Below are 14092 nucleotides of genomic sequence, written 5' to 3' on the forward strand. Positions count from 1 at the left end.
GCCTTTAAAGCTTCAGGCCAAGCAATATCCTACATGTGTGTTTTTAAAAATAAAATCAGTTCTGTACTTTGAGAAAATACTTGTAGCCTCTTTTTTTTTAAATGCTACAACTCTGAATGACATTTTTAATGTATTATAATGTAACAAGCATTTTTTGTTTCTATAGCAACCATTTACAAAGTCAAATCCCCTTCTGAAACTGGCTCTGGCACACCCCTTTTAGAGCCCCGCCCTCTCCAGCAGTGCACCAATTGTATCTAGTGACTGCCTGGTCACATGATCTTCCTCACAAAACTTTGCATCTTTGGTCCACTTCTGCTGCACTGACAGCCATTTAGTGAACCCCCGAGCCGAATCTTCTCCAATCGATCACAGGAGAACGGATCGATCGACAACTTAGCTAATTATTTGTGTGATTGTATTTATGCACATATTAAAAAAGGGAATTTTTTTTTTTTTTTAAAACGTCTGTTTAAGGATCTGTGCAGACACATGAGTGTTGCACCATATTCTGCCCCAAGCAGGTGCAAGTGCTAATGGTAATCCAGTTTATTTACCCAGCAGTCTTCTACCATAAGACCCCTTACAGCTCACCGACAGGAACAGGGTGCAAGGCGTCTTCCAGTGTCGCAAGGTGCATTTTGGCAGAAGAATGTTTACTAAATCTGGCCCACAGCCATTCCAGTTACCCGATTCCAGATATCGGCAAACATTAACCATAACAAATGTTTTGCTGCCAAATAAACCAACAATGCATTGCTGCACGGAATGGGACATTTGGTTCTGGCAGTTTTGCCGCCGGTGCTTTGCCGCGATTCACCCGGCCACAGCAGCCGATCCGCCTCCGGCCGCTTCTAAGGTAAGTTTTATTACCGTTTAGGGCTGGGGGTTAATTTAAGGGTCTTGGGGTTTTATGGTAAGGCACTTACCTTAGTGACGTGGCCGGTAGCGGGGCGAGTCTTAGTAAATCGTGACGGCCAATTGGTCGCGGCGAAACGGCCGCCACCAAATGTCCTAGACCGGTGCTGCAATCTGGCAGCAATGGGTGGGGAGGGGTGGTTTAGGAGGGATACATTAAGAAACATGCAGGGAAGACACAGATAAGGTCAACAATCTCGTCCTATCAAGACAACGATGACCGATCACTCATGGCCGCCATGTTTAATTAAAGACTGCCGCCAAGTTTTGGCAGGTGACCCGCCGCCCGCAGTGCTGCGGCTCAGACTGCCGTCTTGCGGAGCAATGAGATTTCCATCCAGGCAGCCAAGTCCGGCTACAGCAAATGTCAAACGTTTACTAGGTACTAAGCAGGCCCAGAACAGCATAAAAATAGAACTGGCAGCCGGTCGCCTTTTTAAGCGCCGTGGCAGGACGCTTTATCCCTTTGAAGGCAAGGGCTTATGACACTTTAGTAGGTATATCACGCTTTTTATACCGTAGGTTGCGACACCTTTTAGGAGAGAGTTGTGCGGATTAAATGACGAGCCTGGCAGGTGCCTCGGGTGGCAAAGTGATGTATACCAAGGATATTTTCTATGCCCGGGAGGACACGTTTTCCTTCCATGTTGGAAGTCTGTAACGTCAGATCGGGGCTACAGGGATACTCACAGACCCCAGTACAAGTCCCAGGGGTTTCCGTGAGCCGATAACCACACTGTGCCTCGGGCATCCAAAATTAGTGTTAACTTGTTTGTTTCTGGGATTTAGAAAAAGGATTTGGGTATTAATCTGTGCAACAAATGAAGTCTATATCCATTGATTTATAGACCATGAAGGTTATAGGTCTAACAGACAATTGCCAATTATTTGCATTTGTACAGCTAAATAATGTATAAAGTGGTTCAGACGAGCAGGTGGCATTGCAGCTCTGGATGGGTTCATGTGCTTTTTTGGGGGGCGGGTGGGGAGAGAAAAAATAAATATAAACACTCAGTGGCGCTTATTCCAAGTCTACACTTAACCCATCGCTTTTTAGCTGTGGCTAGTGTCCAAAAGTCACTTTATGTGCCAATTGTTCGACAAGAGCTTGGCACCCCCATTGCGAAAATCATCTGAGGTTAGCAAGTCTGGGAATTAAACCAACAAAGCCTGCGCTGCTGCTCCAGGTTCCTCGGATTCGTACAGTACAGGGGCAGGCGCTCTGAGCAGATTAAAATAAAGCCTTGAGTAAACGGTTATACAGAGCAAACACACTCCCATGGGAATGTCTTGCTAACAAGCAGTGGCTATTGCCATGAAAATCGTGCTATGAAATCGGCTTCCCTCCTGTACCTGGTTAACACACACCATGAATGACAAATCTAGAATGCTCCTTTCTACCTGGTTGTACATACAATGTTCCCAAGTCGTAACAGATCATTTACCAGCAGAAGCTGGGGAGGTGCATTTTATGGACTTACCAGAAGACCTCATTGCACCGATTACACTGCACACGCCGAGCCTTTGGCTCCTGTACCTGTATGACCATTGGACAATCCGCCCCAGGGCAAAGCTGCAGCTGGTAGTGGCTCTGGGGAAACACAGAAGGTAAGAGAGTTTACGGACCGGAAGTGAAATTGGAAACGTAACATATCAAGGAGAATGGAACGCAACAACCAAACCATCTGTTCTGTGTGAGATGGCGGAGGCAACATCTGCTGAGGGTGCTCATTAGGACAGATGTTTTAATGACATCAGTACTGCAAGTTTGTTGCCAACTCCAGTCCTCAAGGGCCACCAACAGGTCAAATTTTCAGAATATCCCTGCTTCAGCTCAGGTGGCTCAATCGAAAACTGCACCACCTGTGCTGAAGCCAGGATCGCCTTAAAACATGATCTGTTGGTGGCCCTTGATGACAGGAGTTGGCCACCCATGGAAGATCTACATCAGATGTGATAAATGACCTGTGCAACCGGTCGTAGAAACCTCCCCAACCCCAGGTACCTCCACGTAGTCCCTGAAGAGATAGCGCTTGTATTTGTCCATCAGCTCCTCGTTAAGTAACAAAGGAAAGACAAAGTCCTCTGGTATTCGAAGCAGGCATTCCTGTGCCATACAGGATATTCCTGTGAACAAAACACATGTATTAAGGAATAAGGTGCGCCAAACGGAATACCAGATCGATGAGGCGGCAGAAAGCGTCGGAGAGCATCTTTGAAGAGGGCGAACACCCCAATTAAAATGTCTGGCCTGATGCTCGCACATGGTGGTATTCCATGGTAGACCTCTTAAAATAGAGGACTAACCAAGCGGATCTCTGCTGGACAGGAACATTAGGACACTGAGGAAAGAGGTGTTGATGATCGGTATATATGGTTGGGTGGTAGCCTGCGAAAACATTTTCCCAGTGTTACCAAGACACGAGGCGGCTCAACGACATGTCCACTTACCAACTCCAACCCCGTCTTTGACTAGTACTGTGCAGTGCTGCTCCCAACAGCTGCGGCAGAACGGATGCTGACAGGTCAGAGCCAGCAAATTCTCCTTCCGGACAAACTGCATGCAGACCGCGCAGTGATGGGAGGAATGTGCCGTAACCTAAGACCGCACACAGACACTGGTTAAAAGCATCAGACATGAGTCGTTTCAAGTATACACGTAGCATGACTATAAGGGGTTAGGCCTCCAATTTCTAATTCAGGGGTGCGCAAACTATTTGTTTTCGCCCCCTGCCTGCTCTCCCCCTCTGCTCACGCGCGCGCCCCCCCCCATAACTTCTCTGGCATCGGCGGCATCATTTGATGTTGCGTTGCCATTTGACCCTGCGGTGTCATGACGACGCGTCGCCAGAAGCCCCCAGAGAAGTTAAGCGACATACAGCGGCCTCGCGCACTCCCCGGGCATTTTATTTAAATGTTGTGGGGAAGAGCGCGGAGCCTCTAAACCCTGCGCCCCCCAGTTCGCGCCCCCCTGCTCTAATGCATGGAAGAATCCACCTACGGTGTCTGTAAAGACTGTGAAACTTGCAGTAAGGGCATACGTTTATTTTTGACACATGCATAGAAATGCTAAAAATATATATATTAAAACCAAAAAGCCTTAAAATAAAAAGGTCACTTCATCCAACAGTGCAGCTATATGCTGCTTTGTGGTGCATCCTTGTTGCAAAGTGTGAAGAGCAGAAAAAGGCCCACAATAAACTGAACATTATAAAACAACACAACACAACAGGATAACGCAACTGTACAAGTTCAATAGGTATTTCAAGATCTATTTGAGAAAGGCTGCAATGTCACTGTATACTAGGCAAGAGCAGAGATTTAGCATTAACGCCCCTGTCTCGAAATAGGACTTTAAATCCCACCCGATTCTATAAATCACTGCAGCTTTTTCAATGGTTTTTTTTTGTCTGAAATTTTTTTTTTTTTTAAATAACTTTGAAGCGGTCTAGGACATCTGGTCCCAGCCGTTTCGCCGCAACTCTCCCCGCTGCCAGAACCTGCCACTCTGTCACTAAGGGTAAGTGCCTAAACCCGTTACCGTGAAAGCCCTAAAATTAACCCCCTCTCCTATCCACTAAAACCCATTAAATTAACCCCCTCTCCTATGCACTAAAACCCATAAATTAACCCCCTCTCCTATCCACTAAAACCCATAAATTAACCCCCTCTCCTATCCACTAAAACCCATAAATTAACCACTTACTCCAAGCGCTAAAACCCATTAAATTAACCCCTTACCCTAAGCACTAAAACCCATTAAATTAACCCCTTACCCCAAGCACTAAAACCCATTAAATAAACCCCTTACCCTAAGCACCAAAACCCATTAAATTAACCCCTTACCCCAAGCATTAAAACCCATTAAATTAACTTGCTACCCTAAACCCCAATTAAACTTGCCTTAGAAGCGGCCGGCGTTGAGGTTTCCAGTGGCGGATCGGCTGCAGCGGCGCGGCGAGCGCCAGCGGCCATTTGGTCACGGCAAAATGGCCGCAACCAAAAATGTCCTATTCCAACTTTGAAGTACCCCAAACAGGCTGGCCTTCAAATCTCCGGAATAATTACGCGTCTAACTTGCATTTTATTAACCGTGTTACATCAGAAAACTAGACAATCTACTTGCATGTGTAGGCAGCTTTCTAAACCGGCTGGTGTGTTCTTACACGCCCAGAGCTGCCCGGCCCTTTGATATAAAGCGTCACTGTGGCTGCCAGTATAACTGATGTGACTATGCGCACACACCCTGGAACACCAGCTCTTTAAATAGCAGTCCCACGGGGGTTCCCACGCTTTGAACACAGTCGCAGAGCATCCAGGCAAGGTATAAAAGTCACTTACATGTTTGGAGGATAAAGGCTGAACTCGAGCTTCAACTAATAACTGGGCCGCGTTCAATTTATGCCTAGAAGAAATAAAATACATTCAAACCGGGTTGTGTCCCTCGTATCAGTAAAACCAGGAACAGTCCAGAGCTCAAACAGGGCTTGGAACGTCTTGGGAAGCTAGAGACGCTTGTTGACATAGTTATCTCTCTTTAGGCTGCGCTTATAGTGCCGGCGACAGCGACCTCGCGGCAAAACAAATGCATTGCCGCCGTCGCGAGCGTATAGTAAGCGTGACGCGACGGATTGGCCGCGATCGCTGGAAGTCATCTCTATTTGATTTTCCAGCGATCGTCGCGTCGCCGGCACTATAAGCGTAGCCTTATGCAACAGTATGTGCAAATACAGCATACAGTATAGTCACCATCAGGTTTGTTACTTGTAAGAATTAGCAAGTGTACAGTAGAGCAGGGGATGCTGAACTCCACTCAAGTCCCCCCCCCCCCCCCCAGCTTCAGCACAACTGGCTCAATTAGAGGCTTTGACTGAGCCTCTGATTGAGCCATCTGTGCTGAAGCTGGGATATCCCGACTGAAAACCTGACCTGTTTTCCCGACCCTGGGAGGGGGAGAGAGGGGGAGAGAGGAGAGGGGGAGGCAGCTTGAGGACTCGAGTTGAGCACCCCTGCTCTAGAGACGAGGAACAGAGGAGATGGGACTGGAGGTGCACACACACATATGCTGGTCTTCTCTCATAACCAATTAACGGTTATCTGTCAGATTAATATAAAGAATAATTATGTATTTAGACCAGGGAAGGCCAACTCCTGTCCTCAAGGGCCACCAACAGGTCAGGTTTTAATGATATCCCTGCTTCAGCACAGGTTGCTCAATCGGTAGCTCAGTCAAAGACTGAGCCACCTGTGCTGAAACAGAGATATCCTTAAACCTAACCTGTTGGTGGCCCTTGAGGACTGGAATTGGCCACCCCTGTATTAGACCGTAAACCCCCAATGCTATAGAAAAAGGCACATTACGTTTGTGGAAGCACAGCGTATATTCCAAGTAAATATGCCATTTTGGAACCCAAGTACAGCAATACGCTAAATGCGATTTATTTATAGCATTGACGTTTATGCATTAGTCACAGACTAAAACGTTGATGCTAAAAGATCTAATTATACCAATTAATGGATAATCGTTCGAGCTCCTTCCTACTTTACCAGTATCCACAATTCAGAAGCGCAGGGCTAGATTTAATCATGTAAGTGTTTTAATGCATGTAACTTACCTTTCCAAAATGTCGGTGACTTGCCAATGGAAGTGAACTAATACGAGTTTAGCAACGGAGTGAGAAACCTAAGAGAGGGAGAGGGGAAGGAACGGACACTTCAGTATGCAGACAATATATTTAATTACATAAGCTGCCGATTGATTAGCAAAATACTGCTTCCCAGGGTTCACTAAATGGCTGCCTTTCGGTTTCAATCATTCCTTCAGTCAGTGTAACTCAGCCGCTACAATGTATCCTGAAATTACTACGGTAACACTATTATTACAGTTTGCAGCTCAAACTGCTGGAATATTGGCAACAAATTATCACAGACATGAAAGTTTTGCAAAAATCTTGCACTGCTGGGGATGTGGGCTAAAGCCCGCTATAGAAATCAAAAGGACGATATAAAACTCATCAAAAATGGCATTAAGAGTTGAATTAATTTTTTTTTAAATAAATAAAAGGAGGATGAACCAATTTACAAAAACAAAACCATGTAGGATATTACATGAGCTGTTAAGACTGTTCATTGAATGTATTTTCCACCTCAAATATGCCCCACCAAGTGTGTGTGTGTAATATACTAGAAACCATTTTTCTCTATCCCCAAATGTCAAACATAAAAAAAATCACAAGCTGATATTTCTGGAGCACTGCGGTATGAAAAGAATACACGCACAAAAGAAAGGATTTATTCATAGGCGACTAACAACAACATGACTCATACATGTCACCTTCCGTGTTTAGGGGATACTTTTACATGCGCGCTGGCGTCAGAACCCAGAGTTGTTTACTTCAGGCTGCCTATGACAGTCACAGCGCCTGGATGGTATGAAACTGTATACATGGGGTGGCCAACTGCAGGCCTCAAGGGCCACCCACGGGTCAGGTTCAGGATATCCCTGCTTCAGCACAAGTGGCTCAGTCTTCGACTGGCTAACTCCAGTCCTCAACGCCCACCAACAGATGAGGGTTTACGGATATCCCCGCTTCAGCACAGGTGGCCCAATCAGTGACTCAGTCTTTGACTGAGCCACCAGTGCTGAAGCAGGGATATCCCAAAACCTGGCCTGTGGGTGGCCCTTGAGGACTGGAGTTGGCCACCCCTCGTTTAAACCTTCCTGAAGCTGCTGTGCGGAGCAGCCTTGTAACTGCCTGGGCCCAGTTACAAAATACTGGGCGTCAGAACACATCCAGAGATCCGGTCTGGTTCCATAGAACGATCCCTAGAGAACAAAGTGTGAAGGGATAGAAAAAAAAACAAACAGCTGACCCGTGAGGCTAAGCCTTCCCTGATTACAGACCCTGTGGAATGTACCATAGCAGGAGACAGCGGATAAGGGTCTTGGTATCTGCAGCACGGTGATGTAGGCGGGAGGGGGACAGATTGCTGTATCAGGAGAAATACCTGCAGAGGCCGCTCGGCCAGGAGTTATAATAAGCAGCACTCGCATTAACCCATTCATGGAAGAGAAGGGCAAGAAAAGGGTCGGCCTTAGGAAGGAGGCGCGATTAAACGCTTCTTCACGCCAACTTCTCTGTTTCTGTGTAAATAACACAGTCTCCCTGCCAGGAATTCCCTCTTCCCACGGTTTACTTTCATGTTTAAGTTATGCTGCGTCTAATGTATACACAATGGGACCGAGGGGGCAACACTTTGCATCACAGAAAGCGGAGATTACATTCTGGGAAACCTACAATGGCACATTTACAGGAAGGATCGGTTATGGAAACGTAGCAGTATTTTAGTGGCAGTGTCACAGAGAATCCATCTGCTCCTACTGATCTGGTCAATTATCTCCCTGTGCCTCAGGCATCAAACATTAGACTGTAAGTTCTTTGGGACAGTCGATACATAACACACTGAACACAGCACTGCTAGAATAGGTTTCCTAGTGTGGCAGGGAGATTAAGAGATTTGCACCGATTAACAGCAAGGTCTTAATGGAATCCAGTTAAGAGTTTTACTTGGCTGGGGAACATACCTGATACAAAGCTGCAGTGAGCCAGAACTTTCATAACAGATAAAACCAGAAGCAGTAACCCCCTACCCCACACATTGTACATGGGGTCCGTCTTACCTAACCTCCACACACCTGCAACTATTTACATTGCAATTGCTTGGGAGAGAGAATGCAGTGTCAGGGTGTATGGAGAATCACCTACTTAACTCACATATTGACATCTTCATTTTCTAAACAAAAATGGATTTGCTCTACAATGACCCCCGACCTCCTAAATGAAAGCATCAATATAAATAGCTTAAGAATAAAAAGTATTAGCAAACGAAGGAGTACTCTTACACTCCAGGTAATTTCCAGTGAAGTTCAGGTTCATATAGCCCCCTCTACACATTGATTTTATTTATTAGGTGCAATAGTTCACATTATAGTAGCGTGTTAGTTACGGAACCTCTTAGGCCTCGGTCCCGCTGCGCTCGTTGGCGCGGGCGGCCACACGCGAGTTCCCCACCAGCAGGGGAATCCTGCGGAGCCGGTCCCGGTCCCCCCTGGCTGCACAGCTTACTACACGCTGTGGCGCGTCAGCCGCTATGGGACACAAGAAAATGGTGATCCCTAGCGTTGACGCGTCACGTGGTGTGGCTGTGAGCCAATGGGGAGGGGAGGCTTCGGGAGGAGGAGAGGCTTCGGGGAGCGGGGAGGAGTGTGGAGTGACAGCAGCGCGAGTGCCTGTCTGTGTGTGTGTGTATGAGTGCGTGAGTGCCTGCCTGTGTGTGTGCGCGCGCGTGTGTGTATGTATGAGTGTGTGTGTGTTTTACTTACCATCAGCAGCTCCAGCACGAGCCCGTGGAGGGAGGGAGGGGGGGGAAGAGTAGCGGGTCCCTCCGCTCAAGCCACGCCCCCCCTCCCTGTCAATCCTCGCACTCCCGCCCACCTCCCGTTCCGGTTCCGGCTCCCTACAGACCGCATATCGCGGTCTATGTATGTCAGCGCCCCGCCTGTCTGCAGTGCGGGCGCGCTGACTCTGGGAGCGGGGCCTTAGCCTTACACAACGATAGCTTGTTTCATGCACAGGATTCCCTAAAGCAGGGGGGCTCAAACTACAGTCCTCAAGCCCCCGAACAGGTCAGGTTTTCAGGATAACCCAGCTTCAGCACTGGTGGCTCAGTCAAAGCCTGAGCACGGATATTCTGAAAACCTGACCTGTTGCGGGAGGGGGAGGCCTTATGGAATGCCATAATGTACATAACTTATTATACAGAATGTGGGACTGACTAATTCCTTAATACAAAAAAAAAAAAAAAAGCAAGAAACAAAATGTATAACGCAACTTAAAGGTTTCCCTGGGAACAGTGAGGGAACAGAACATCTGCAGGACTGCGAGGAGACCGCCTGCGTCAGAAATTACCCAACTGTGGTTAAAGGGACACCAACTGCCTCCAAAGCCATTCAAAATGTGCCTCAGTCTGCATCTTACAGCACTGCTAAACGCTGATTGTAACATTTGCTGTATGTATATAAAATATTAATGAACCGAGCCAAGTGCAGCAATGCCCCCCCCCCCCCATGGGTTCTGTACACAGAAGGGGTCAGCGAGAGCGAAGACAGGGCAGCACTCGAATTGGTGCCACAAGGCTCTCTCTGTGCCAGGTGCCTAGCCGAGTTTAGCACAGGCGTGGGCAACCCCAGTCCTCAAGGGCCACCAACAGGTCAGGTTTTCCGGATATCCCTGCTTCAGCACAGGTAGCTCAATCAAAGCCATTTGGGGCATTCTGAAAACCTGACCTGTTGGTGGCCCTTGAGGACTGCAGTCCCCCACCCCTGATTTAGTAACATTAACACCCGTAATTAGGATGGCGCAAGCTGCTGATTTACTTTGGGCCCTCCCAGGAATTGCAGAGAGATAAATCACGGTGTCCTTTGCTAGAACTGCACATGGCACTTCTGTGGGGTGGAATGTGAATTTTATCCCTTCACGCCTTTCATTTTTTGAATTCAAGGATTATTAATGAAGGACGCCTGCTCTCTACAGACAAACCTTGGCTCACAATTTGTTTTTCTACGTGAAAATGTGCTAAAGAAAGTACACTGTGTTACTTCAAAAGACTGCGCTCAAGTCACACTGCAGATACGCATATTACCCAGAGGAGACCCCCACCCCCCCTACAGTAGTGCTTTCGAACAGCAGATTTTATACATGGGGTGCGCAAATCCAGTCCTCAAGCCCCCCCCCAACAGGTCAGGTTTTCAGGATATCCCAGATTCAAATCAGAGCGTCTGATTGAGCCCCCTGCGCTGAAGCAGGGACTTCCTGAAGTCCTGACCTGTTTGGAGGGGGTGGGGAGGGGGAGAGTGGAGGTGCGTCTGAGTACTGGGGTTGAGCAGTCCTGGTTTATACCATTCAAAGCAAAAAGGTGACACCAAGGACTTGCAGTGGCAGGGATGGGGTTAAGATCAGCACAGATGTTCTGTGTTGCTTCTAGACCAGGGGTGTGGGATTTTTCAGGGGGGGGGGGGGGGGGAGAAGTGGCGCGCGGCGGTTGCAGAGGCCCCGCACTCTCATGACGTGGCGTTGCCATGGCGACGCGTGGCCAGGAGCGTCTGAAACAAGGCAAGTAGAAGTTTACAGAGGCCCTGCAGCTACCCCGGCATTCATTTAAATGTGTTCGGGAAGCGTGCGAGTGCCTCTGTAAACCCAGCCCGCCCCCCACCCCCACAGCGAGTCTTGTGTTGTCCCCCTTGGGGGGCGCACCCCCGCTCTATTTGACGAAAGAGGAAGCCTCCAATGCGCCGTTGACGACATCCCTTTCAATGAAATGGACCAAGTACTCAAACCATTTCTCACCGTGCTAAAAAGGGGCTTACCCTTTCTCCTCAGTTTATGATTTTTTTAAATCTCCAGTTATGAAACCTATCAGGGGATATTCGATGGTTTTTTAAAATCCCAATTTCCTTGTTTGTTATCAAATATAAACTTCTACATCCATTATAAACATTAAAAAAAATAAAAAATCACATGAGCATCTTTGAAAAACGTTTACACCAGTCCCATAAAATGGATCAGAAAAGATCTAGTTTGGAAAACGTCTTTGTGCAATTATACACGCATCTTAAATCTGGCTAAAAGCGCTCTTTGTCCAAGGCAAAGACATAGCATCTTCCCAGTCAGCACTTCAAGAGTACGGACACGGCACAGTTTTTAGATTGCACTCCCACAAACTCTTGTGGATGTAAACCAACATGTACGTATTACTGGTGCACGACATGGCGGATAGCGCCTTAGATATCCGGAAGGCTGCATCAGCTAAACAGCAAACCAGTCCTAAAGATCCCCCAAAAGGTCAGGTTTTCAGGATATGCCTGCTTCAGTAGAGGTGGCTCAACCAGTCCCTGCTTCAGCACAGGTGGCTTCGACTGAGATTCTGATTGAGCCACCTGTGCTAAAGCTGGGATATCATGAAAACCTGGCCTGTTGGGGGGGAGGGCTTGAGGACTGGAGTGGAGCACCCCTGCTTTAAAGGCATCCCTCTTATTTAATGTCCATGTAAAAAAAAACAAGTGCAACTGGGGAGGTACAAAAAGGGCAGCGGATTTATCAAAGAGGAAAAATACCAGTGCTTTAAATTGCATTTTTTTGTTTTCTTTTTGAAATTGTCAGCACCCTTTTCCTCTTGATACTGTAGGTAGATAGTTTACTTTCTTTCCCAGTTTTGCTACAAGAAGATACCGCAATGACGTTCCAGAGGACATTGTACACTCCGAGTAACCAGATTTTGTTCTCTAAACAAAGTCCAATATTTTATTTGCAATATTTTTTAATTATTTTTTTTTAAAGTTTAGCATGGAAAGAGTTGTAAAGTGCCCCCATTTCGAGTCAACCTTAAAGCACAAAAAAGGGTGTAACATCGAATTACTCTGCAACTAGGGGGAAGGAAAGCAGTTTGACAATCACCTCTCCTTACAAAGGCCCAACTGGTGGAATCGGCTAAACCGGAGATTTCTGAAAGCGTGACAATATTCTCACTGCCATTAAACCCGACACTGCGCAGTCATCAGTATTTAAGCCGCTAATATTTATTTAGGTAATTAAGAAATTATTGCTTTCTACTATAGTGTAGTAACAAAGGAGGGAGGGGGTGGTATGATACCTTTTATTGGACCAACAAGTAGTCGAGATGCTACACGCTTTCCAACCTCTCAGGGTCGGGGGTCACTCGATGAAGGACCCGGAGGAGGTAGGAAAGCTTGTAACGTATCAACTACTTGTTGGTCCAAATAAAGGTATCATATCCCCTACTCTCTCACTACATGGAAGAAAGGACCAACCCGGCTCCTGATCCTTCTTTGCCTGCTGTGGTGTATTTCAGTAGCAGCAACTACTACTTATGCACAAGGAATAAACATGGTCTCACCTTTAACATGGAGGCCAAGCTTGCCATTTGCTCATTTAGTGCACTCTCCGACTCCCTGTAGGTCAGACAGGTGAACAGGTATTCCTCTGGGTCGAAGGAGTCCGCCCCTTGCTGCTCCACGTCATTCGCAACCCCGACGTAATAATCCTCGATGTCTCCAGGGTCATCGTCGTCGTCCTCGTCGTCGTCCTCACAATTCGGGTCATAGTCCTCATTGCTGTCTGATCCTTGGCTGTTCATGTCTACAGACATCTTACCATCGGGGCTTAAAGCAGAACCAGGGGAGCAACGAAATGCTTCGCGCTCTCTCCCCGTTCCCCGGGCACGTCACTGCTCTCTAGGGCCCATCTGTGGTTTCAGTATTCTGAAAAGGAGGGCCAAGAAAGGGACGGGTCAGAAAACGAATGGGAAAACCAGGGAAGATTGATCTGATACCAGCACTGGACAGATAAGTAAATGCAGGGACATTTCCCAGAGAGTTTACAACCCGAAGCTAAATAATGCTATGGATAAATTAACAGGGGCACCATTGCAAGTGCGGTTGCCCTTTAAATCTGCCTGGGTTCATAGGAGTTACTGAACCATGCCGGCAACTTACATAGTTACATAGTAGATGAAGTTGAAAAAAAAAGACATGTCCATCAAGTTTAAACTAAACTAAAATGTAGACGACAGATGCTTATCCTATATTTGTACTTACAGTATAGTGATCCAGAGGAAGGCAAACACCAATGAAACATCATCCAATGATCTCTCATAAGGGGAAAAATAAATTCCTTCCTGGATCCAAGTAATGGCAGCCAGATCTCTCCGTGGATCAAGTGCTGCATTTAATAAAACTAACCAGGCAAGCGGCCATACCCCTTTAAGCCTATTGAATAGTCTTATGCTCGTAACATAGCAAATAAAAACACCACGTGTGAGCACAGTCACATGTCTTATACAGGCCTGCAACCCTGCCTTTCCCCCAATTATCTCATAGCACACAGTGCTTCCCCTGCAGCCAAGGATTCTTGGTAATGGCATGCAAATAAACACAGTGTGTTTAACATGGAGCCCTACAAGCGTATGCCTGCTTAATTACACAGCTTTTCAGCACAGCCTGGGTTAAAGACGCAACATACAATGTTTAAAAAAAAAAACACTGCTGGGTTTCACTATCACAAAAAAATATTCTCAGAGACCAATGGCATTGTGACGG

General features: G+C 46.9%; 1 protein-coding gene across 2 annotated transcripts in view; it reads right to left on the reverse strand.

Moving 5' to 3' along the window:
• The window catches only part of ARIH2 (ariadne RBR E3 ubiquitin protein ligase 2), a 36925-nt gene that overhangs the window by 16561 nt on the left and 6272 nt on the right, over positions 1-14092 (reverse strand). For both annotated transcript variants that reach the window (XM_075574505.1, XM_075574506.1), the window contains exons 2-7: positions 12892-13255; positions 6534-6601; positions 5260-5323; positions 3370-3517; positions 2924-3045; positions 2400-2509 (exon numbers count right to left, since the gene is read on the reverse strand). In XM_075574505.1, coding sequence (XP_075430620.1) covers positions 2400-2509; positions 2924-3045; positions 3370-3517; positions 5260-5323; positions 6534-6601; positions 12892-13143 — 764 coding nt within the window. In that variant the 5' untranslated portion in view covers positions 13144-13255. The remainder of the gene's footprint in view (positions 1-2399; positions 2510-2923; positions 3046-3369; positions 3518-5259; positions 5324-6533; positions 6602-12891; positions 13256-14092) is intronic.

This window comes from Ascaphus truei, chromosome 17 (genome assembly GCF_040206685.1).
Source record: "Ascaphus truei isolate aAscTru1 chromosome 17, aAscTru1.hap1, whole genome shotgun sequence".
NCBI lineage: Eukaryota > Metazoa > Chordata > Amphibia > Anura > Ascaphidae > Ascaphus > Ascaphus truei.